General features: G+C 45.3%; 1 protein-coding gene across 1 annotated transcript; it reads left to right on the forward strand.

Annotated features, from left to right (window-relative positions):
- The first annotated feature begins 606 nt into the window (after nt 1-606).
- Nucleotides 607-21,888, forward strand: Phyh (phytanoyl-CoA 2-hydroxylase). Its single transcript, XM_038333000.1, has 9 exons — nt 607-735; nt 4,535-4,593; nt 7,092-7,202; nt 8,671-8,839; nt 9,716-9,797; nt 10,771-10,952; nt 16,356-16,505; nt 18,783-18,917; nt 21,439-21,888. The coding sequence occupies exons 1-9, from the start codon at nt 661-663 to the stop codon at nt 21,490-21,492; spliced, it is 1,017 nt and encodes a 338-aa protein (XP_038188928.1). The 5' UTR covers nt 607-660; the 3' UTR covers nt 21,493-21,888.
- Nucleotides 21,889-25,569: the final 3,681 nt, after the last annotated feature.

A 25,569-nucleotide genomic window follows, 5' to 3' on the forward strand; every position in this document is an offset into this window, starting at 1 on the left:
CACCATCGAAGTTCTGTCTCCTAAACCCACAAGGTAGAAAGAAGAGAATCAAGTTCCGCACAGATTATTCTCTCATCTCCACAAACAAGGATGCAAATACACACACATAAATACGTGTAACAACAATAGTAAGATATACTAGACTGCGTGGATCGGACTTCTAGGAGTATTTATTCCATACACTCTTAAAAACAAACGGCCAAACTTTCTAATATTTGAGTACGAATTCACACTAAGTTAAATGTCTCTTTTGAATAGCACAGATTGTTTTTAATTTTTATTGGTTCGTTGTTGGGGGAAATAGTCACATAAAGTGGTTGTTCGTAGACTAAAACTGCGAATCTTGAAGTGTGGTTTAGAACTGCCTCGGGTCGCCGGGTGACCTCGCCCCAATCGCTAGAATCTCCGTGTTTCGGTGCCGCAGGGAGAATCCTTGCAGATTAGAACAAAACCGCAGCGGCCCCGAATGTAGACTCCCGGACTGTCTCAGGAATCTCCTTTGACCCCAGCACCCTCCCTTCCAGGAGGGCGCCAGAGGTGGGAGGGGTCGCTGCATCCAGCCCTAGCCGGGCCACCCCCTCCTCCCGCCCCCAGGAGGCGGGGCCTTGCGGCCAGATAAGTGAAGCCCAGGCCCAGCAGCTTCGTCTGGTGACCTCCACCATGGACTTTCAGCGAGCCGGAGTCCGGCTGCAGGTCGTTCTGGGACACCTCAACCGACCCTCGGCCCCGGCGATTGTATCCTTTGGGCTTCAGGGTGGGACGGGAGAGGGTGTCAGGCTGGAAAGAGCGTCTCCACCCTGGTGGTGGCTCCAAGGGCGCCAGAGAGTCTCTGCGCTGGCGGCTCTTCTCGGTTCCCACTGGGGAAGCGGGGAGGAGGCTGCATTCCCGTGTCCGGTGACATCCCCCTCTTTCCCCAATCCCCAGAGGACCTTGTCCTAGCGGCGGGTGTGTGAGACTTTGCCAGGCCTGGGTGACTGGTGCGCGTCCTCACACCATTCTTTGCCTGCTTAGCGCCGTGGTGGTTTCTTGCTTTGTGTAAAGCGAGAGGTTTAAAACTAGAGGTGGCGACGTCATCACAAAGAGGACTTTGCCATTTTCAGCTGCCTTGGCATTTTTCTGCCCTGTATTTCCCTACACCTAGAAACGCCGAGGACAGTTGCACTGTAAACAGAGGTGCTGAGCTGCTTGGATGACGAAGGCAGGCAGAGGCAGGGATCCTCAGCGGCCACGAGGGGGCACTCGTTGTCAAAAAGAGGAGAGGGCGTGCCGGACTCTGCCCCTCTCTACCTGCCCCATTTCCACAGAGCTGTGAGCTCCTGCAGAGTCCTAGTGCTGCAGGTCTCCGGAGTTCTGCACTGGTTCCCAGAGTCCTCTCGACTTGCCTAGTTCCTTGGTCTTAAGAAATGAGGGCTTAAGGGAATGTGTGAGGAAGGCAGAGAGATGCAGAAAGAGACCAGGAGTTCAGTCAATAAAGTGCTGGCTCAGCCAGCATTTAATAAGTAAGATGAGGTGCCGAGTTTCATCCCAAAACCCACTTAAAAACAAAATAAAACAAAACAAACCCAGACCTGGTGGTAAAATGCTTGTGATCTGGGAGGTGCAGACCTGAGAATCGTTGAGGTTTGATGGGCAGCCAGACTACCCAATGGGTAAAAGTGAGAGACAATGTCTCAAAAGCAAAATAAAACACTAAACCAAGGCTTGCAAGCAGGTGCACACACACACACACACACACACACACACACTGTTGGCTGCTCAATTCTGGGTTCTCGTCCTGGAAACTGCTAAAAATTAACTGCCTGGGATTTCCCCATAGGCAACCAGATTACACCAGTTCTGATTTCTTTCCTTCGAGACCGAGCATCTCTGAGAGTGGTCATGATAGCTGTTAATTTGACCTTCCCTAATTGCTGGGTGGCTGGGATTACAAGCAGCAGTGTGCCAGGCCTGTCACAAGTTTAAACTCTTGTCTGCAGGTTGGTAGAGACAGGCAGTGATCTCACATGATGCTGATGTAACCTCTCTTTACACTGAGAAACTGATGGGGAGAGAGTAGACATCCTGAGCATGGGCACTGAACGGAAGCAGTTGTTAGACCTGCGTGTTATGTGGGGGTGGAATGCCACAGTCTATCTCTGTGTAGTGTTGACTGTCCTGGAACTCACTCTGTAGACCAGGCTGGTCTCAGACTCGGATTCTCCTGCCTCCGCCTCCCGAGTGCTGGGATTAAAGGAGTGCACCGCCACCGGCGAACTCAGTCTATTTCTTCTTGGCAATTGGGTGTAGGCTAAAATTTGAGAACTTCAGGTATACTGGCAGTAGATATATTTGAAATAAAATTGGTGCCATCTCTTGCTACTCTTTTGGTTTTTTTGGTTGTTTGTTTTGAGACAGGCTTTTACTATGTAGCTTTGGCTGGCTGGAACTTGCTATATAGACTACATTGGCCTAGAACTCACAGAGACCGACCTGCCTATGCCTCTCAAGAGCTAGGATTAAAGGTGTGACCCACCAAGCTCGGCTAGGTACTGAACTTTTAACTTGAGTCGGGTTTCAATTTAATTAGCCAGATGTGTCTAGCAGCTTACGGTATTAGATATTGGACAGTGCTGGCCAAGAACCATAGTCAATATTTTACTTACATAGACTTCTGGAAATTGTGGCACTTTCTCCCCAGCCTTAATTTGCTTCTAAGAAGTGTGGATTAGGGAAAATGGAATGTTCTGGATGCATCTAACTGGGATTAAACTGCAGTCACAGCTTTCTGCGTCCTCTTTTCACTTAGTGTTCCATTATACAGTGCAGAGTCATTAAACATTTCTCCGAGAACAAGAACCAGACTGCAGAAACAGTGGCGAGGGCCCTAGAGACTGGGCTGGAGAGATGGCGCAGTGGTTAAGAACACTGACTACTCTTCCCGATGGACCTGGGATCAGTTCCCAGCACCCACAGTGGCAGCTCACAGCCGTCTGTAAATTTGGTCCTAGGGGACCTGACACCCTCACACAGACATACTTGCAGGCAAAATACCAATGCACATAAAATAAAGATAATTTTAAAAAAGAAAAAAAATAGACCTTTAATCCTGACGGAAACCAGCACCTGTTCACTCTATCTCAAAAAGTCCTAAAGTCAAAGGGGGGAAAAAGGCTAACAAGCAATCCAGGCACAGTAATGCATACCTATAATCCCAGTATTTGGGAGGTTAGGGCAGGAAGGAGGCTGAGGCCAGCTGACTATAAATCAACTTCCTGCTTCAACAAATGAACAAAAGTAGATGATAAACGTGAAGTGAGACTGTGGGGGTTGGTTGTTGGCTTGAGACAGGGTCTCACTACATACTCTTGACTGGCCTAAAACTCACTATGTAGACCAAACTGGTGTCAAATTCCTAAAAACCCACCTGCCTCTGCCTCTGCCTCTGCCTCCCAGGTGCTGGGACTGAAGATGTGTTTCCCCCCTGTCTGGGTAGTAGTGACATTCTGAGAGGAGCCTTAAATGCCAAAGGAGAAAAAAGGCTGTCACTAATCTGTAGACCCTGAGTGAAGTAAGAGCTTACGAATGAATTTGTAGCCTTTTGTATTTAAATTTTTACTTGACTGTTTAGTGTAGTTGGTTGTTTTTACTCTTCTCTTTTGGCTTTTTTGGGGTCCAACCACCCAGCTCCCAAATAAGTCACACACAGAGACTTATTCTTATTTCTGAATGCCTGACCTTAGGTTGGCTTGTTTCTTGTCAGCTTTTCTTAAATTATCCCGCCCATCTTTGGCCTCAGGACTTTTATCTTTCTCTGTTCCTGTGTACCTTTACTTTCCTTCTTACTCCGCGTCTGGCTGTATGGTTGTGCCTGGGTGGCTGGGTGCCTAGGTGGCTGAGTGCCTGGGTTCCTGGCCCCTGAATCCTCCTCCTTCCTCTCTTGTTCCTAGAACCCATTTTCCAGATTTTCTCCTCTTATTTATCCCCCCTGCCTGCCAGCCCTGCCTCTTCCTCTCTCCTGCCACGCTATTGGCCGTTCAGCTCTTTATTAGACCAGCAGGTGTTTTAGACAAAGAATCACAGCTTCACAGAGTTAAACAAATACAACATAAACAAAAGTAGCACACCTTAAGATAATATTCTACAACAGTTTAGCTCATACTTTTTATGCCCTAATGACCGCTGAACTCTTAACAGTTTAGACTGAGGTCACAATAGGCAAGTACCTAAGCCCACACCTCTCTCCTGACTCCTACAGTGTGACCTTGGGGGTTTATTTGCTCAGTAGTTAGTGGAAGGAAATCATGGGAATGGCTCTGAGGGAAGCTACAAGCAGAGACTGGGGGTAAAGCCCTGGATGGGCTGTTCTCTTCTGAGTGGTAGTGTGGCTGAGCTGGTCAGACTTCCTGTCTTCAGGCCCCACTGGAGGCTGTGGTAACAGTGACAGGGAGCAGCTTAAGGACCAGTATTGCCTGTCCAGGGTTTCCGTGGTCACACGGCAGGCGGCTGGGGTTAGGCACTGTGCTTGGCTCCTCTGTTTTCCTTAATCCTTACCTAGGTAGCTCACCCTGTATCAGCGGCCACGTCCCCTGCCAGTTGCAATCCTCAACAGTTCCGGTAAGGAGATCTCATCTTAACCTGTAACTATACTATGTACTCATTCTGTCTAGTTTTATGATAACTTGACATAAGATACTCATCTAAGAATCTCAGTTGAGTAATGGCTCCATAAGTTGGGATGTAGCAAGCCTGTAGGGTATTGTGTTAATTAGTGACTGATGGGGGTAGTGCCACCCCTGGTTTCTCTAAGAAAGTATTCTGAGTGAGCCATGCTGAGCAAGCCGTCACAAGCAGCCCCCCTCCATGGTCTCTGCGTCTGCCTCCAGGTTGCTGTCCTGTTTGGCTTTCACCCTGAGTTGCTTCCATGATGAACACTGCTGTGGAAGTGTAAACCAAATAAACCCTCTCCTCCCCAAGTTGCTTTTGGTCATGGTGTTTCAGCTCAGCAGTAGTAACCCTATCTAGGACAGTGGTAGCTGGGATAGAACGTCCTCCTTACAACCAGGTAGCAGGCAGCACCCTGCCTCATTAGAACTCACTATAGAAACATGTGGCTTTCAGAAACCATTCTAAATGGTACAGCTTCAGGGAACTTTGGGGATCCCAACTTAAATTTTGTTTGTGTATTCTAAAAAAATAGAAAATACATAATCTAACCCCTGAAAAATGCAAGCATTGTATGTCACATTTAATTTAGCTTATGTTTTGGTTTTATTGACACATTGGCTAGCATTTTGAGTGTGTGTGTAAGGTTATTTATTTATTTATTTAATTTCTTTCTTTTGGGTTTTCTTTTTTTAATATTTATTTATTTTATTATGTATACAATTTCTGTCTGCATGTATGCCTGTAGTCCAGAAGAGGGCACCAGACCTCATTACAGATGGTTGTGAGCCACCATGTGGTTGCTGGGAATTGAACTCAGGACCTTTGGAAGAGCAGGCAATGCTCTTAACCACTGAGCCATCTCTCCAGCCCCTCTTGTGGGTTTTCAAGACAGGGTTTCTCTGTGTAACAGCCCTGGCTATCCTGGAACTCACTTTTTAGACCAGGCTGGCCTTGAACTCGCAGAGATCTATCTGCCTCTGCCTCTGCCTCCCAAGTGCTGGTATTAAAGACGTGCACCACCGCCGCCTGGCCATAGGTTATTTATTTTTGTGAAGCAAGGTCTCACCAGGTAGGTCTTGAGCTTAAGATCTTCCTGCTTCAGCCTCTTGAGCAGCCGAGATTACTATAACCAGAACTTGGCATGCGTGTTGCCTTGTTTTAAAAGGGGAAGTCCAGCCCTTGTAAACATCATACATATAGCCACAGTGACAACCTTAAGGGGTGGACTGGTTGATCTGGATTTGTAAACTTGTGATCTGCGTATGGGAGTTTTGTTACTTTGGTTGCTTCCGAAACTGTGCTGACTAGACAGTTTAAAATGTATGGCCTGGGTATGGCGGTACATGCGTGGAATCCCAGACTTTACAAAAGCCAGCCTGTGCTGCAAAGTGAGCCCCTGTCCTAAGATATATGTACTTTATTATATCGATCCTCCGTTTAAAAGACAATTCTTATTCTCTGTAGGAAAAACTTAATATTCAGAATTTTGAACTATTACTGAAAGGCAACCATTGTTTGAAAACAAAATTTCTTTCAACTGCTCTGCCACTGAGTGACATCTCCATGCCCCTCACCCTCTCTCTCCCCTTCTTTCTCTGTGTTTTGTTTTATATGGCTTTAATCATATTCTATTATGACAAGTGTGTCCACATTATTCTGCCATTCATTTTTAACATCTATAGCATGGATATAGTTCCTTGGTTAATATTTTTTCCAGTAATACTCATTTTTTTGGTGACCATATGTAATGTTTTAGACTATCACTCATATATGTGTATGTATATGTATATATGTATATATGTATATAATGTATACAGTATTCGGCCTGTATGTATGCCTGCAGGCCAGAAGAGGGCACCAGACCCCATTACAAATGGTTGTGAACCACCATGTGGTTGCCGGGGATTGAACTCAGGACCTTTGGAAGAGCCAGCAATGCTCTTAACCTCTGAGCTATCTCTCCAGCCCCTGAACTATCACTCTTTAACCTTTTCTAGGTTACTTTGTTAAAGCCATATAAACAGAAATATTGAATTTAAAAGTATGACTGTAGGCTGGATGTGGTGACACACACCCTTGGTCCCAGTACTCAGGAGGCAGAGGCAGGCAGATCTCTGTGAGTTCAAGGGTAGCCTGATGTACCTAGCAAGTTCCAGGCTAGTCAGAGCTACATAGTGAGACCCTGTCTCCCCCTCACCCTGTGAATATATTTCAGGTTATTGGTATACTATTAGCATGTAATTTAAAGTGGGAATTTAAGCCGGGTGGTGGTGGCGCATGCCTTTAACCCCAGCACTCGGGAGGCAGAGGCAGGTGGATCTCTGAGTTCGAGGCCAGCCTGGTCTACAAGAGCTAGTTCCAGGACAGGCTCTAGAAACTACAGGGAAACCCTGTCTCGAAAAAAAAAAAGTGGGAACTTACTTGGATATATTTTTCTTCTTTCTTAGGTATACTTTGGATAATAATGTCCTAAGCCTGGAGCAGAGACAATTTTATGAAGAAAATGGATTTCTTGTCATTAAAAAGCTGGTATCTGATGAAGATATTGAACGTTTTCGGTATAATGCTGCTGTTTATGATTTTACCAAAAAAAAAAAACAAAACATGTATTACATAAATGTAATGGTAACACAAGTTAGATTAGTTCAGAGTTTGTTTGCGAGAGGACTGTGTCTGGGAATCGATGGGAGTTAGTGCCAGCTCACACTAGTGGAGGTCAGAGGACCACCCTGCATCGGTTCTCTCCTTCCGCCTTGTTGGAGACAAGGCCTCCTTTTTGTCTGCCATTACATATTCACTGGCCTGTGAGCTTCCATAATTCTCCTGCCTCTGTGCACAGAAGCAACCCAGGGAATACAGCTCCACACTACACGTCTGCCTTCGTGTAGTTTCTGGAGGGTCAAACTCACATTTGCGCAGGTGTTTTACTCACCGAGCCTCCTCCCCAAGCACGCGCAGATACCTTTTAAAGATGTGATTTGTTTGAGAGAGGTTAGAAGTGTGAGTCCTGGAGCCAGGCTCTCTGGCTTGAGTCTTAGTCCTACCCGTAACGTGATACATTCTATGTCAACATGTGTATGCCTCGGTATCCCCATTTTTATTTTATCATTTATTTATTATTCATTCATTCATTTATTCATTTATTCATTCATTCATTTGTTTGTTTGTTGTGTATGCAGTGTTCTGCCTGCACGCATGCCTGCAGGGCAGAAGAGGGCACCAGACCTCATTACAGATGGCTGTGAGCCACCATGTGGTTGCTGGGAATTGAACTCAGGACCCCTGGAAGAGCAGCCAGTGCTCTTAACCTCTGAGCCATCTCTCCAGCCCCTCGGTATCCCCATTTTTAAAGTGGTGTCTTAGTGCTGTTGTTGGATCCGAATGAGATAAAGTGGACGGAGGGCCCTGGGACCAGGGTTTGGCACTCCAGAGTTGCTACATGGTGTTTGCTTTTCAGATATGTTTTCCGTTAGGGATGTTCAACCTGTAACAGCAAATAGATTTCATTTCCAAATCTAAAACCTCCTGGGTGATGACGTGGTGCAGTAGCTGCCAGATCCCACATGCAGCCTCATGTGAAAGGTCAAAGTCAAAACGCAGATACATGACTAATAGTACACAAAATGCCTGTAGGCCCTGTCACTACAATGTCACTGTATCAAGAAACACTCCCCAGGCTAGGGAGATGGCTCAGTAGGTAAAGTGCTTGCTGTACAAGTGGAAAGATCCGATTCTGAAAAGCCAGGAATGGCAGCACTGTAGAGGGAGCACTCAACGGCCAGCCAGTCTAGCCTAACACACACACACACACACACACACACACACACACACACACACACACGTTCCCTGCTGTCTGCTGTGGGTGGGGTATTTTGAGGTAACAGTTCCAGGTAGAAGGCATTATCAATGAGCACTATTCGACCAGACCAGAGAGGTTGTCCCAGAGTCTGCAAACCTCTTAGCAGGGCGGGGTAGGCAGGTGCTTGGAGTCCACGTGATGACATTCTTTTTAAATCTCATTTCTAGAGCTGAGTTTGAAAGGATCTGCAGGAAGGAGGTGGACGCACCAGGGATGATAGTAATGCGAGATGTGGCCATTGCAAAACTGAACTGTGAACTAAGTGAGAAAGTGGTTTCCAAGGTCCAGGATTTCCAAGAAAACAAGGAGCTCTTTAGATACTGCTCCCTCCCCGAGGTGAGAGTCCGGCCTGCTTTCCCACCTGTGGCCAGTCTACAAGTCTGCCTCTAATGTCTTCTGGGTTTACTCCATCAAGTACTTGCCCCTGACCTTGGCTTCATACCTGGTCTGCTCTACCCTGCCCCTGTCTACAGAGGGTGCTGGAGCTGTGCTCTTCAGTGGAGGTGATTCTGCCCCACACTGGCTACTGACAACATCTGGAGACATGGACAGTTGTCATGATTGGGGTGGGGCGAGCTAATGGCTTCTACTGAGTAGAGGCTACTGATGCTACTAATGGGATCCAGAGATTCTATAATGCACAGAGGAGTCCCCAGCCCAAATAAGGAACTATCTCACCCCAACCGCTTATGGCATCATGGTTGAGAGACTTTCCTGTGGACTGTGTTGTGTTGTGTTGTGAAAAACAAGAGATCTCATCTAAGACTCCATAGCAAGAATATCAGCAGTTACAAAGCTATTATTTGTTAATTAATTAGCTAATTAATTAATCAATCGTTACGACTCTGGTCAGTAGAGGTATGAGATTAGAGTGTGTCTGTGTTGCTGATCCAGCTCAGGGCCTTGTATACCCTAGTCAAGTTGTTGCTCCCCTTTTAAAATATCTAGAGGGCTTCACTGGACCCAATATGTGGCCACGCACACAAAGCTGATAAACCCCTGAGCTGCCAGCCTGGCATTTCTGTTGGCAATTTTGTTGTTGTTGTTTTAGATGGGTGTTGCTCTGTCTAAAACTGACTCTGAAACTCAGGATCTCCCTGCCTCAGCCTGCTCTGCCATCTTGGTTCTTCTGTAGATCATTGTATGCTATATGATTTGTTTAAACTTGAGATTTCCTATGAAGTTATTTTTTTTTACTGCTTTTTCCCTTAGGTTCTGAAATATGTGGAGTGCTTCACCGGACCCAATATCATGGCAATGCACACAATGCTGATTAACAAGCCTTCGGATACTGGTAAAGCACTCTTCCTTGTCAGGGGCACACAAAAGTACTGCTAGATAAAGTGTGTAAAGTTGATGTTCAAACCCAGGTGATGTGTATACCTTTCAAACTTTAGATGAGGGAATGTGTAGACTTTTATTTAACTCTTAAAACAGTTGCTATTAAACACGCTGAAGAGTGATGGTGATTTCAGACAGTGACGCAACAGAGCAGAGCTCAGCAAGCAATGATTTGTATATCATAAACTCCTCCTAGTCAATGTGTCTAAGCCTTTTCCTTCTTCGAGACAGGGCTTCCCTGTGTAGGCCTGACTATCCTGGAACTCACTCTTTAGACCAGGCTGGCCTTGAACTCCGAGATCCACCTGCCTGCTGATCCTCCTGAGCGCTGGGATTCAAGGCATGTGCCACTACTGCCCAGCATGCCTAAACTTATTTTTTTAACTGAACGCATAGGTATACAGTTATGTATGCTCATGTGTGTACAGGTGCTTATGTGCACGAGGCTGTTTGCATGTTGACAGTCTTAGTGTCCTCATGAATCCTGTCCATCTCCCTTGAGGGCAGAGAAGCCCAGGAGCAGAGATGGGGGGCCTCACGGATGCTTCAGTTGGTTGCTTATCTCTTAAGACTGACTTCCTATGGCATTGTTTCATTTGTTTGGGGTTTTGTTTGTTTGGGTTTGGTTTTTTTTGAGGCAGGGTTTCTCTGTGTAGTCCTGGCTGTCCTGGAACTTGGTCTGTAGACCAGGCTGGCCTCGAACTCATGGAGATCCATCTGTCTCTGCCTCCTGAATGCTGGGAATAAAGGTGTGCACCATCATGGACAAGGCATTTATATTTGGTTCTGGTAGGAGTCAGTGTTCTAGGTTTTCAGGCAAATGACAAAATTCCAAGACTTCAGAGTTTTTGTTTTTGGGTTTTTTGTTTTGTTTTTTTGTTTGTTTTTGTTTTTTGTTTTGTTCTTGACAATGGGTTCTGTTGCAGGCAAGAAGACGTCCCGGCACCCCTTGCATCAGGATCTACACTATTTCCCCTTCCGCCCCAGTGATCGCATTGTTTGTGCCTGGACCGCCATGGAGCACATTGACAGAAACAATGGTTGTCTGGTAGTGCTCCCCGGCACCCACAAAGGCACTCTGAAGCCACATGGTTACCCCAAGTGGGAGGTAGGGCTGCATAACTGCTATTTCTGTGTGTGTGTGTGTGTGTATACATGTGTGTGTATGTGTGTGTGTGCAAGACATGTATGCACATGCTGGCCAAAGGGCAGCCTTAAGTGTCATTTTTCAGGCGCCTTCTATCTGTTGTTGTTTTTTTCGAGACAGGGTTTCTCTGTAACTTTGGAACCTGTCCTGGAACTAGCTCTTGTAGACCAGGCTGGCCTCGAACTCACAGAGATCCACCTGCCTCTGCCTCCCGTTTGCTGGGATTAAAGGCCTGCACCACCACTGCCTGGTCTTCTGTTTTTTAAAGCAGGTCTCTCACCAGGTAGGCTAGCCTGGTTGGCCAGTGAGCCCCAGGATCAGCCAATCTCTTCCTCCGCAGCACTGGGATTAAGTGAACACTCACACACCCAGGTTTTCTTTTTATCATGTGTTCTGAGGATCAAGCTCGGGTCCTCATGCTGGGCCAGCCATCTCCTCAGCCCAGTGGCTGAGTCTTCCCAGAACCTTTTTGCTGTTTTTATTTCCATCCGTGAACACGAGGAGCCTGGGAAAGAGATTGTGTTTACTTTCATAGCAAATATTGTCTTGAGCTATATATACAGTTAAAATCAGAGCAAAATTGAGGATGTCAGGTAAAATATCCAATGACAACTATCCTTTCAACACGTATTTGAAAGCCAAGCCAATGTGGGGGACTTGGGTCCCTGCTACATAAATTCTGTCGCAAAAGCCAGTCATAAACATTTCAGCCCCAGACACGTGATAAATGAAAAATTAGCCTTATCAACTGATAATGGATCTCAGAGTAAAGAAGAGGGCCAAACTGTTACCTACAATTGCAAAGACCAGCAGAGACGAGAGCAGTGATTCTCGACCTGTGGGTTGCTACCACTTAGGGGAGTCTTGTGCCCCTTGTACATTGGGGAACACAGATATTGGCATTATGATTCATAACAGTTATGAAGTAACAATGAAAATAATTTTATGGTGGGGGGGCGCCACAACATGAGGAAGTGTGTTAAAGGTTGCCGCATTAGCAAGTTTGAGGAAACTGCCCTAGAGAAAACTGGTTAATGAGGTAAGTATTGAAGCACATGGTAGAGAAATTCCTTCTAGAAAAGAGGCATGGAGGTCAAGGGCAAGCACGGGCATGCTAAGGAGCAAGAAGAGCTGGGCACTCATGATGAAGATGGGTTGGGAGCTTCAGGGACAATGAAGAGATTAGCAGAGGGAAAACAGCCTGGAAGGACCAGGTTAGAGAAGACATTCGCTCTGGCTCTAGTTTGCTTGGGGTGCCTGGACTTCCCCTTTTGTAGGCAGTTGACAAAGCTTTCATGTAAAGAAAGTTTATTATACTCTGTTTGGAGTATGATTGTCATACAATTAGCTGTACGTATTTTTAGTATATAATGTGATCATCTTTGGCATGCACACACATTAGTTACCATACGCAAGAGAATCAAAGTCCCTTTAGCTTGGCATGGTGGCATATGCCTATAATCCTAGCATTTAATCCAGGCGGTGGTGGCACGGTGGTGGCACATGCCTTTAATCCCAGCACTCGGGAGGCAGAGGCAGGCGGATCTCTGTGAGTTCGAGGCCGGCCTTGTCTACAAGAGCTAGCTCCAGGACAGGTTCCAAAGCCACAGAGAAACCCTGTCTCGAAAAACAAAACAAAAAAAAATCCTAGCATTTAGGAAACTGAGGTGGGAGGATGGCCTAGGCAGCATTGTAAGAGACTGTCTCAAAATAAAACAAAACAAAATAAAACAAAGAAGGAAAAGAAGAGCCCCTCTTCAAATCACCTGTTCTCAAAAACAATCACTGAGCTGTTTTCCATTTTTACAGACTTGTCTGCATTTTCTAAACTGTTGTATAAATACAATTTTGTAGTATTCACTCTTTTGTGTGGCTTCTTTTGCTTAGCGTACTTAAGATTCGTTGATGCGGTGCACGTCTTGATAGCTCAGTTCTTTGCATTGCCAGGTTTTATTTTGTTACTTGGTTATACCCTGTCCTCTTGCCCATTCAGCTCTTGCTGTGGGGAGCTATTCTGCAGCTATGAACGAGGAGCTCGAACCAGTTCTTCAAGAACAGTTACCTTGGGGGGCTGGAGAGATGGCTCAGTGGCTAAGAGCATTGCCTGCTCTTCCAAAGGTCCTGAGTTCAATTCCCAGCAACCACATGGTGGCTCACAACCATCTGTAATGGGGTCTGGTGCCCTCTTATGGCCTGCAGGCATACACACAGATAGAATACTGTATACATAATAAATAAAAAAAATATAAAAAAAAAGAACAGTTACCTTGGGATATGGTACAAGAGGCATTGAAATTTAGGAAGCCAGAGGCAGAGAACCAGGGGAGAAGCACTCATTGTTTCAAATCTAAGGCCCAGAGACCCCTGTGCTCTCAGACGTGGGTCAGGGTAGATAGCGAATCAATGGTAAAAACAGGGAACTGAGCCTTTGGAGGAAATGGAGAATTTGTCTTAGGACAAAAAGCTTGGAGAGCTTGTCTCAGGAAGTCAGTTTCTGGTTTTAAGTTTTGGTGTGTGTGTGTATGCACACAGCATGCTTGTGTGCACCACAGCGCACATGAGGAGGGCAGAGGGCACCTTGCATGAATATTCTCTTCTGTAGGTCCTGGAGGTCAATCTTGGCAGCAACTCCCTTTACCACTAAGCCATCAAGCTAGCCTAGGATGGTAGCTTTCTTAAAGCAGTTCTATACTATGGGACATATTGTTATTATGTAAAAGCGTTTCAGTCTGTTCATGATGGTAAACCTGAAATTGTGAAATTCATCAGTTTAGGGTTAGGTGGAGGCAGAGAGATGGATAAGTAGGTGAAAGTACTTGATGTACCCCATTAATCCCTGAACTTCACCTGTAGAGGGAGAGAAATAAACCCCATAAGTTGTCTGTGACTTCCACATGTGCTGTGACATGAGCATCGCCTCCTCACACAGTGAATATATGTATATGTATTATATATGTAAATATATATGTATGTTGTGTGTGTGTGTGTGTGTGTGTGTGTGTGTATATATTCATTCTTTTAAGGTTAGGTAAGGGTTGGTCTGTCCCAGACTTTTTCTTTTGGGCCACCAACCAGCTCCCAAATCATGATACAGAGATTTATTATTAGTTTTGACTGCTCAGCCTAGCTTAGCTTGTTTCTGGCTAGCCCTTTTAACTTGACCTGTTTATCTTTTGCCTCAGGGCTTATTACCTTTCTTCTATATATTTTACTTTCACTGCTTCCCTATGTCTGTTTGCCTGGCTTTTTGCCCTAGGCATGTCTCTCATTCTCTTCTTCTTCTCTCTCATTCCTCTTCTTTTTTTTCTTCTCTTCTAGATTTCCCCTATTTATTCTCTCTGCCTGCCAACTTCACCCATCTTTTCTCCTGCCTTGCTATTGGTCATTCAGCTCTCTACTAGACCAATCAGGTGCCTTAGGCAGGCACGTTGAAATGCATACAACACATCTTTTCATAATTAAACAAATGCAGCATAAACAAAAGTAACACATCTGTACACACTTAAAGTAATATTCTGCAGCATAAACAAATGTAAAACATCTTTGCCTAGTTAAAGTAGTATTCTCCAATATTGGTCCAAGGCACAGGGCTGGACTCTGGCTGACTCAACAAAGGGGATGATCTGAAGGTTTTCCAAGCAGCAGCGTTTCCAGGCCAGCTTAGCTTAGGTGAGGCCATACAGCTACCTTGCTGGGAGAAAAGGGCCTGGGTTCAAATTGCAACAGTATCCCATAGGAAAATGTTTATTTCCCAAAAGGAATTTGGGATAGTCTTAGCGAGAATAGGGTGCTGGGGCTGGGAAGATAGCCCAGTCAGTAAAATGCTTGCTTGCCTTGCAAGCAAGATTCCCAGAACTAAAAACAAACAAACAAAAAACAAAACAAAACAAAACAAAAAACCTGAGCATGGTGGGCACGTTTGAAATCTCTGCTGAGGTGGAGACAGGCTGATCCCTGGGGTTCACTGGCTAACCTAGCTACTTGGTGAGTTCCACGCCAGTGAGAGATTGTCTCCAAAAACCAGGTATGAGTTTTTGTAACTCCTCCTGGATATTTTAAGGTAGAGATTGATGCAAGCAACTCCAGTTAAATACAGCGAGTCACACACAAAAGAGACTCAGTAAGTGCACGAGTGCACTCTGGTGTGACATTGTCAAAGAACAAAAAAATGAAACAAATGTATAAGGGGAAACTGGTAGACAGTAGCTGAGGGGCGACGCCTTAGGCTGATCCCCACCTTTGTGCCTCCACCTCCCAAGTGCCGGGATTACAAGGGTGTGCCATCACCCCAGCCATTTGCTCTTTCTCGCTATTTTGGCTTACTCTGGATGTGACAAGTGTTTTACACTCCCCCACCACCAATTTGGGTAGAAGAATTAGCCTCCCCCAAGCTACTCCAGACAAGTGAAAATAGGCCAAAACAGGAAACTCTGGATTAGGGGAATGCCATCCTAGGGAAGAACATTACTGATTCAGGCCGGACAAGCCTAAGACAAGTGTGTTTGTCTGTTATATCAGCCAGGGCTCTATAGCGGAACTGAAACCACAGGCTGGATGGATATTTTATAGATACATGTAATTTATCATATCAATTTACATTAAAATAGCAACAGTTGTCCTTTGAGGCTGGGTGCTTCGGCTGTCAAAACAGTCCCACAATGGCTGTATCATGCTGGACAGGCCACAGTAGTTGCTGCGTCGTTGACCAGACTGAATGTCTTGGCAGTCCAAGTCTGGTGTCCAAAACTTAGACTTTTTTGGAGAGTCGCTGGCCCTTCGTCCATGACAGAAGCCTGGAAACACTGGTTCTCATGTCAGCAAAGGAACAGCAACAGAAAGGGCAAGGGAACATAAAGAACAAAACGGAGCTCGTCTGTTGGTCACCCCCCCCCACCCATATCGACTGCTCCCCTACTCTGGGCAGGTTTCCTATATCAGTTAAGACAATCAGGACAATTCTGGCGAGGCTCCCTACTGCGGAGATTCTGAAAGGTGGCGAATTAACAGTAAGACAAGCGTCCACTCACGTTAACTACAGAGCCAGGCTAAACCAGTTATAATTAATTAGCTGTAATTGCACGTGTGTGGAGGTCAGAGGTCAGTTCTCACCTTCCTCCATGGGTTGTGGGTGTCTGGGTGTCAGGCACTTGTGGCAAATACTTTTAACCAGCAAGTCGTCTCACCAGCCTAACGTGGGACTTGTGAAAAACAGATGTCTGGGAAGGTTCTGTTTTTTTTAAAAAAAAAAGACATTGTGAGTCTAATTTGGACATGCTGTTGTCTTGGAGGAAGTTCAAGGACTCTTGATTCCCCTGATAGATTGACTGATGATGAAGTCTTGGTGTCTTCTCTTATGTGTTCTAGGGAGGGGTTAACAAGATGTATCATGGCATCCTGGACTACAAGCAGGACAACAACAGGATGCACCTGGTGATGGAGAAGGGAGATACTGTTTTCTTTCATCCTCTGCTCATCCATGGATCTGGTCGGAACAAGACTCAAGGATTCCGCAAAGTATGTATTCAGATTGCTACATCTCCAAGATGAGCAGACTAGAGCAAAGATCTCAAGATACATTAAGATAGCAAAGAATGCAGGGCTTTTCACTAAGGGGCCAGTTCCTTTACCAGGGCATACATATATATTCACTCTGATAGGATGCTAACCCTGTGAACACTGCACCATAACCGTTCATGGAATTAAGAACAAAGGTAGCCTTTTCAGCACCCAGCTGCTGCTGAAGGTAAAAGCGATGGCTGAATTACTACAATAGTATCATTTGGAATTCATTTTGCTCATTCTAAGCACAACAGGAGGGAAGCTTATAATACCTTTACTACTGAGGAAAAACAGCATTGATCCAAAACAATATTGAGTTCTGATCGGCACACTCAGAAAACAGACTGAGTCGTTTTTTTTCACTCCTGAACTTCAGACTGTTTACAACTTAATACTTTGTTGCCGATGTTTAAAAACTTCCCCACAAGCCACCACAAGCTGGGCAGTGGTGGCACGCCTTTAATCCCAGCACTCGGGAGGCAGAGGCAGGAGGATCTCTGAGTTCGAGGCCAGCCTGGTCAACAAGAGCTAGTTCCAGGCCAGGCTCTAGAAACTACAGGGAAACCCTGTCTCGAAAAACCAAAAAAACAAACAAACAAACAAAAACTTTCCCACAAATGCCGCCACGTCTCACTTCCACAAGTCCAGTAGATCTGATAGCCCTGTGGGAGCATACTTCCTCATGGGAACATCAGCGCTCCTTTGGGACTAAGTGGGACTTTCTGGCTCATCACATGGTACCCACCCATCCTTCCTGGTTCTTTGAACCCCAAGATAAGGCACCAAACGTATCTTCCACTCATATTTTACAGGAGGTTCTCTGGAGCTTGGGATTAGACTGAGGGAGGTGGAGGTGCTGCCTCGGGACAAAATTTAAGGGACTGCCAAAAATTCAGCGGTCAAGCCAAATAATATTTTAATACATTAAAATCAAACAGCCATGCTTCTTATTATGTCAAAATTTAAAATGAGGCTGGAATGACCCACAGAGTTGGTGTAGGCAATGCAATACAAATAATATAAGTTTTGATATATACTGAACTTGCCCTTTTCTATATTTTTCTGGTGTCTCGAATAATCTAGAAAATACCCACCATTGTTTCATAATAAAATACATATGGAAAAGCACATTTTTCCTTTTGTCTTGGTCTCTGATACTGCTTGATCTAGCACACAGATTTACGTAGGTGATGGAATTTGAGACACCACCGTAGAATTCAGTATTTTGAGCAAGGTAGACAGTCCTTTTGATGGATGTGATCACCTTTAGAGACGAACTAGTGACAGAAAAGAGTCATTTTAGTGACTTCTTTGCAAGCTGAATTTGTTACAAATTTTTCTTGAGTGGGTAGAAGAAAGTAGTTTCAGGCTTCCTTCAGGAGGAAGCAAGGGGGGTTCACGGAGCTGACGTTCAATGCCCCTTCGGATTCGAGAGGGTGTGTGTTCTTCTTCTGGAGGTTTTTCAGTTGCCATGTCTATTTCCGCTGAAATAACGACCCATCTCCAGTTCAACTGGGTAACAAAGTCGGCTGAGAAGAGGGTGAAGTCTGGTGTGTGTCACACACTTGTAATTGCAGCACTCGGGAGGCTGATGCAAGGGGATCACATGTTCTGAGAACTGGGGGACAGTTTATGCAACACGGCAAGTTCCAGGCCAGCCTTAGCTACATAGTGAACCCTACCCCAAAAGAAAAAAAAGATGAGAAATAACAGCAGAATAGCATCCATTTAAGGACTCTAGGATATGGGAAATTTTAATTACCCAAAAATATTGAAGATCTCTTAAGGGACTGGACTTCTTAAACATACCTTTAAAAAACAAGTATCATAGCTAATTAAAAAAAATATCTTTTGTGGGCCAGTGAGGTGGTTCAGCAAATAAAGGTACTTACTCCCAAGCCAAATGAGCAGAGTTCAGTCCCTGGGAGTCACGGGATAGGAGAGAACCAGCCCCCAAAGCCTGTCCTCTAACCTCCGTGTAGACATACACACATGCACGTGCACATGCACGTGCGCACACACACACACTCTAAATTTTTTTAAAAATCCTTTGTAATTTTCTCAATTAGCCCTCAGCTGTGGAGGAGGGACTAAGCTATGCATGAGGAGACTGGTTTAGGATTGAGAAATCAAATCCCAAGTGAAATATCCTCGTCCTAGGAGGACTCTGCTAGTTTTGGGGGTGTACTGGGATTAATAGGTCTCCATCACCAGACTGTCCTTTCTGCACAGGCAATTTCCTGCCACTATGCCAGTTCTGACTGCCACTATATCGACGTGAAGGGCACCAGTCAAGAAAACATTGAGGATGAAGTTAAAGAGTTCGCAGAGAGACACCACGGAGTCAATAGCGGCATTGAACTTAAGGTATGTGCGTGACACCCCAAAGGAAACACTGGGGTTCTCTCTCTTCAGATTAACTGAAAGCATGCAGCTTCTGTTTGTGCTCTCTTCAGAGCTGTTGCTGGGCCCACCCAGAATGACAGGGCCTTAGCTATGGATAGTCAGTGTTGATGCTGATCAGCCGATCCCAGCGAGTGGGCACATTCACCTTGGAAAGCTGGTTTGATTTTGTCATTGCAAACGCAGGTTGGGGGCTCAAGGGTACCGAGTTAGTGATAGTGCGCCCTAAGTCACACAAATGCCACGCTCCCATGCTGTCTCCAGTCAACTGGAGTATCGTGACTCTACTTTAGAACCTGCAAAGGTGAGAATGTGCAATCTGTATAATTACTAAATCTCAATAAGGAAATCACATTGAGCTGGGTGTTGATAGCACACACCTTTGATGCCAGCACTAGGGAGGCAGAGGCAGGAGGATCTCTGTGAGTCCAAAGCCCAGCCTGGTCTACAGAGTGAGTTCCAGGACAGCCAAGGCAAGAAAAAAAGGAAAGAAAGAAAAAGAAAGGAAGGAAGGAAGGAAGGAAGAAAGGAAGGAAGGAAGGAAGGATGAATGAACTTTGGATAGTTATAGTAAAAGTAGCCATAAATGTGACCCACATCTGAAAATGCTCTGATTTCACATTTGCAAGCCCTAAATTCTTCCCTTCCATCTCCCTCTGCCTTCCATGGATCACTCAGAGTTGAGTCTGAGAAGAATGTCTTCAACCCTCCCAGTGTGAGGTTCCACATTTGTAGATTTGGTCAACTGAAATACTGGAAAATATTAAAAGTAGTTAGGGTCTGGAGAAAGCTCAGCAATTAAGGGTGAGAACTGCTTTTGCAGAGGACCTAAGTTCAGCCCATTACGGGCTTCTAATGACCTCTGCCTGCAGTTTCAGGGGATCCAATCTCTCTGACCTTTGTAGGCATTGCTCTCACATGCACAGACACCTACATCCTTAAAATAAATCAAAGCTTTAAAAACAGTATTTGAAAATACATGTAGACGGAACATATACGGACATTTTTATCACTCCCTTCTTAAGCAATAACACATCGATTTACATGACATTCCATTCTGCCAGGTAGTATGGGTAGTCCAGAGATGGTATATGCTAGATGGTAGGATGGGTATAGGCTCTATTCAAATACTGTACCATTTCATACACGGGACTTAGAATCCCATGGATTACAGTATCCAAGGTGAGTTCTGGACGGTTCATCAGGCTTCAGGTTGGTCAAGGTTATGCTAAATGAGGCCTCAGATGTTGATGTTCATTACCTGGTAAATTATAGTTTATCAGGTTTATTTAGAAGAATAAAGCCAGCTCCTAGCATGTAATTTTTTTCTAAGAGATAAAAACACTTGTGTGTCACTTATGTCCCTCACTGAACTCCAATAGAGCAGTCAGAATAGCTTCATGCCATTCCCTAAATATGCTGAAGGTTGATCTAGTGGCAGAACTAGGTTTTAGAGCTGGACTAATTCATTCTTTCTATATACCTTACGACTTGCTCCAAAAATAATAAATCAGCCGGGCGGTGGTGGCGCACGCCTTTAATCCCAGCACTCAGGAGGCAGAGGCAGACTGATCACTGTGAGTTCAAGGCCAGCCTGGTCTACAAGAGCTAGTTCCAGGATAGGCTCCAAAGCCACAGAGAAACCCTGTCTCAAAAAAACCCAATAATAATAATAATAATAATAATAATAAAATCAGAAAATATAAATTGTATTATTAGAAGCTAGCTCTTATAATCGCAGTACTCAGGAGGCTAAGGCAGGAAGACTTTGGCAAGTTCAGGGCCAGCCTGTGCTACATGGTGGGTTCTAGGCTGACCTGGGCTGCAGGGTGAGACTCTGTCAAAAATAAAAACAGCACCAGCAAGATGACTCAGAAAGTAAAGGTGATTCCTCCAAGCCTAAGGGCCTGAGTTCACCTCCTGCCACCGACACAGTAGAAGGCGAGAACCAGTTCCCACGAGTCGTCTTCTGCCCTCCACCTGTACTCTAACACTCTCGCGTGCACATGCGCGCACACACACATGCACACACACACACACAAGTACAAATAAATACATAAGTAAAATGTAGTAAGAAACAAACAGCAACAATAAAAACAAAGGGGATGGAACAAATTTAAAACCAACCCAGTAAGCCGTGGCATCTAGTCTTGAGTAGAATTTTCAGTACTTCAGGCAGATAATGTCAAGGACCAGCAGAAAGACAGTGAACAGTTTTTACCGTGGCCAAGTTGCAGTATCTGCCATTAGCACCTGTGTCAAATTAGTCCGGGCGGGTAGCTGGGAACCTATGGACCTAGCGTAGTTAGCACTGTTTCAGATACTGGTAGGTGGGGTGACTGGAGTCCCAGAATATGTTCTGTTTACTAATCAATGTAACTATTAATATTTTCCCTGTTTGGTCATTTCTTCATGGAAAACCCTTTTCTTCATGGAGAGTAGGCCGATGGAAGTGTTTCACATACTTTATTTGATATTATTTCAGGATATTTGGATGTTTCGCAGCCGATCTGTGAAAGGAGAAAGAATAAACCTTTGAAATAGCGCTTCGAGAGTGAGGTATGGAGATGCGTGCCTATGACCCCAACATTCAAGAGAGTAAGACAGGAGCATCGTGAGTTCGAGTACAGCCTGGATTACATAGCAAGATACTGTCTCCTCGCCTTACCCCCATAAAAAAAAAAAAGAATTAGCACTTCATTGTAATTCTTTTAAAGGAAACATCAGAGCAAAGCAAGACCTCTAAGGAGAATGTTTTCTTGTTGAGATGATGATATACTTTCTACCACCTGTTGACAAAATCAAGACCCACATCCTGGGGACTTAACTGCCCGGATTTAATTATGTGATGCGGTTGCTTAATTGAGTGAAATGCCTGTTTTAAGAAAAAACTAACTTGGGGTATAACTAATAAAGGTGACCGAGTATAACTGAAGCGTTTTCAGTCATTATCTTTCCTTCCACAGACACTTGATCCAAGCAGAAATGATTTCTTGAAAGTTCAGGCTACTACATCCGGTTGTACATCCCTCCCCTCATGAACCCACCCCCTACCAGTTTCATGTCATGAGAGGCTTGTGTTCTAGTCTAGAACACATAGTGAACATTCACAGTGAACGATGGGCAAAGGAGAGCAGCGTGGAGTCTACAAAGGTTGAGACTGGTTTTCTGACACATGCTTCCTTGCAAGGCTTCAACCCAACACCTTCCATGAAACACAGACTAGTCATCTTTGGTGCTGAGCAGTGAAGACAAGAGTGCCTTGTCTGTGTTTGCTGTTGGGCAGGGCAGCTGAAACCCTTCAACCATGTGAGGGAACCCTCCCTCTCACACACAGGCCTTTTGATTCCATTAGCATTGGAGGACGGACTCGGGGAGACTCCTGCAGTCTATTTCCACACCAGCTGGAGGCAGCAGGGAGGTGTGTGCCTTAGTTTTCAAAATTATGGTTAATAGGGCTTTGGTGAGGGAAAAATAGCAGGCTCCTTTCTGGATATTATGCCGAGCACCAGTTTCGCCGCTTGGCGCTTATCAGTTTCTTTATCAAGACAATGCACCTCCTTGTAAGCTCACCTTCAGTGAACCCAGAACTTTGGGCGTGCTGGGCAAGTGCCCTTCATTTTTATTTATTTTAGACAGGCTTTGCTGACTTTCCCAGGTGACTTGGAACCACATAGCCCAGGCTGGCCTTGAACTTAAAATCCTCACACTTGCAGGGAGGCTTTACCCAGCAAGCCGCCTCCCAGCCCCACATCTGCTTTGCTTCTTATTTATTTATTATGCCTTACTTTCTGGCACCGTGAGTGCCTCCTGCTATTGCTCTGGGCTCTACTGTGCAATCAGGCACTTTTACAAGGGGCCTTGGCTCTTTCTTCCGGCCAGTGGTATTAGAATCAAGAATCTAGGTACAGGGTCTAGGTGCTGGGTCCCCAGTCTAGGTGTGAGTGCCCCATCTGGGTGTGGGTGCACTCCTAGTCCTCTGTGCTCACACTCTTCTGTGACAATGCTTTGAATTCGATGCTTTGAATCCCCTGCCGCAGCGCCACTGGAGAGTGACAGACACCTGGTCTCAGAGTGCCAGATCTAAATGTTTCTGTCTGCTCTTAGAGACCCCCCAGTACCATCTGGTCCCCGAAACTGCCAGGCTTTTATCTGTTCTCCTTGAAGGTGGTCATTTTCTGGAACATGCTGTGTGGGATGGAGATGAAGGAACAGAACCTTTGCATTTGCTTGATTTCAATTGAACTACACGAATGTGTGACCTATTTGGAAACTAGAATGCACTGTAAACTGAAGCAATGAATAGGCAGAAAGGGACAGTGACCAGCTCTCAGAAATGTAAGCAAAAGTTGCAGTCCAGTAGGTCCTTCTGCCTTAGGTAAAACATCTGTAGCTCGCAAGAGCCGTAGAGTCGTGATTCTCAGCTTTGCTGCCCAGGCGCCTCTGCTCCGGTTGACTCAGCCCTGCCGTTGGAACAGGTAGGCGTCCAGAGACAACAGGACTAAAGGAGTGTGGTCGGGAACCAAGGGCACTATTTGCAAAAACAGCCAGCCTGCCAGATTTGTCCGCAGGCCATAGCTTGCCCATTCAGTTCTAATGAAAGCACAAATTCGGTAAGCAAATGAAGACTCTGTATCCTGGCAAGACACACCCCACCACCGGTGGGGCTTCCACGGGCTGCACAGCCACTTCTTCAGGGGCTGCGGGAAGAATGGACTGGCGCCATCTCCCCTTTTCCCGAAAACAGTATCTACCTGTGTGTGGCACACTGTGGCTCTTTTCCCCACTAATGTGGCCAGTTTTTACTCTAGGTAAACTTGGCATAGCATTTAAAGCTGACACACTGGAGGGGACAGAGGGGAGACAAGAGAGGACAATGAAGTAGTGCAAATATGATCAAAGTGCATCATATACACGCCTGCAAATGCAATGTGATCAAAGTACATTATACACACGCCTGCAAACACATAATCAAGTCTACTCTTTTTATTTGTTTATTTATTTATTTATTTTTGGTTTTTCAAGACAGGGTTTATCTGTGTAACAGAGCCCTGACTGTTCTGGAACTTGATTTGTAGACAAGGCTGGCTTTGAACTCACAGAAATCTGCCTGCCTCTGCCCCCCAAGTGCTGGGATTAAAGGCATGGCCACTACACCTGGCCAAACCTACTATTTTGTACAATTAATACATACCAATATAAAAAGGCTCACATCAGCCTGTGGCAACACAGTCTGGAGTAGACCACAACCTTGTGAATAAAAGTTTAAAACTGGGGAAGAAAAGGCCAGAGAGCCCTGCACAGATAAGGAGCAGTTGTTTTGTTTTAAATGTGTGCGCATATTTTAGATCTTGATACAGAGTGGATTTCTTACTGTTGTGTGCTGCAATTTAAAAGCACAGAGCAAGAGAGAGACTCCATGCGACCGAGTTCACGTGGAGGGGTTTTTACTAGGGGAAGGGAATGTAAAAAGAAGGAAGGGGAGGGGCGAGACCGGCTTCTGGGGACAGGAGCAGCAGAAGAGAGAGGCAGAGAGAGAGAGAGAGAGAGAGAGAGAGAGAGAGAGAGAGAGAGAGAGAGAGAGAGAGAGAGAGAGGAACAGACAGAGAAAGAGAAAGTGAGAAAGGTGGGCAGGGCCCTTTTAAAAGGGAATGAAGTGAATGTGCACAGGAGGTGCCCTTAGTGGCCTCAGCTGAGGACGTATCCTGTCAGGACCCCAAGGGCAGGCTGGAACAGATGCCTGAAAACTAACATTCCCCCCTTTTATTTACTATAAGAAGGTGAGGAATTAGACAGGGGTAGTAGGTGAGGCGGGGATGAGGACACCCTGTTCTCCGGACTACTTCCTGCTGACCTGGGGGCACATCGTTCATCTTTGGGAGACCTGAGAATGCTGGCGTGCTGGCCTCATCCTGGAGTATCTGGCTCTTTCATTTCACGGCCCAGGCCCTGAGAAACCATCAGGCGCCGCTGGAACCTGGCAAAATGATGTCTGAGGTGGATCATGTCAACTCCCTAGAGCACCTGATTCTTTTTTTGTTTGTTTTTGTTTTTTAATTTTTTTACTTTGCCTATATATTTTTTGATTTTTTAAAAAGATTTATTTATTTATTATGTATACAGTGTTCTGTCTGCATGTATGCCACCAGACCAGAAGAGGGCACCAGATCTCATAGATGGTTGTGAGCCACCATGTGGTTGCTGGGAATTGAACTCAGGACCTCTGGAAGAGCAGGCTTAACCTCTGAGCCATCTCTCCAGCCCCAAGCACTTGATTCTTTTCCATCACCACGGCATCACCGGGACACTCCTATCCTATTTACCAGGAACACAGGTGGTTGATTACTGAGGACAGTCATTTTAGAGTTGGAACCTTTTAAATAAAGGAACAATAAAGAGTTACATTAGAAACTGTTCTGTGAGTCTCTTTTCTGAATCTGGGGGACATGGATACCTCTGGGGTGCTGTTGGTTCTCACCACCTGGACATATTGGTAGTCTTGTGCCTCCAGTTCTGTAGCTAACAGTTGGTATTCCTGTAACAATAGCCAATTAGGAATGGTCAGAGATGTTTGAAGTACTGTTGGAGATACATAGAAAAGAAATTAAAGCAGAGG

This window comes from Arvicola amphibius, chromosome 6 (assembly GCF_903992535.2).
Source record: "Arvicola amphibius chromosome 6, mArvAmp1.2, whole genome shotgun sequence".
NCBI classification, from domain to species: Eukaryota; Metazoa; Chordata; class Mammalia; order Rodentia; family Cricetidae; genus Arvicola; species Arvicola amphibius.

Coding starts and splice junctions, on each gene's coding strand:
- Phyh (XM_038333000.1), top strand. CDS start 661: ATGGACTTTCAGCGAGCCGGAGTCCGGCTGCAGGTCGTTCTGGGACAC. Junction 736..4,534: donor GACCCTCGGCCCCGGCGATT/GTATCCTTTGGG, acceptor ATCCTTACCTAG/GTAGCTCACCCTGTATCAGC. Junction 9,798..10,770: donor TAACAAGCCTTCGGATACTG/GTAAAGCACTCT, acceptor GTTCTGTTGCAG/GCAAGAAGACGTCCCGGCAC.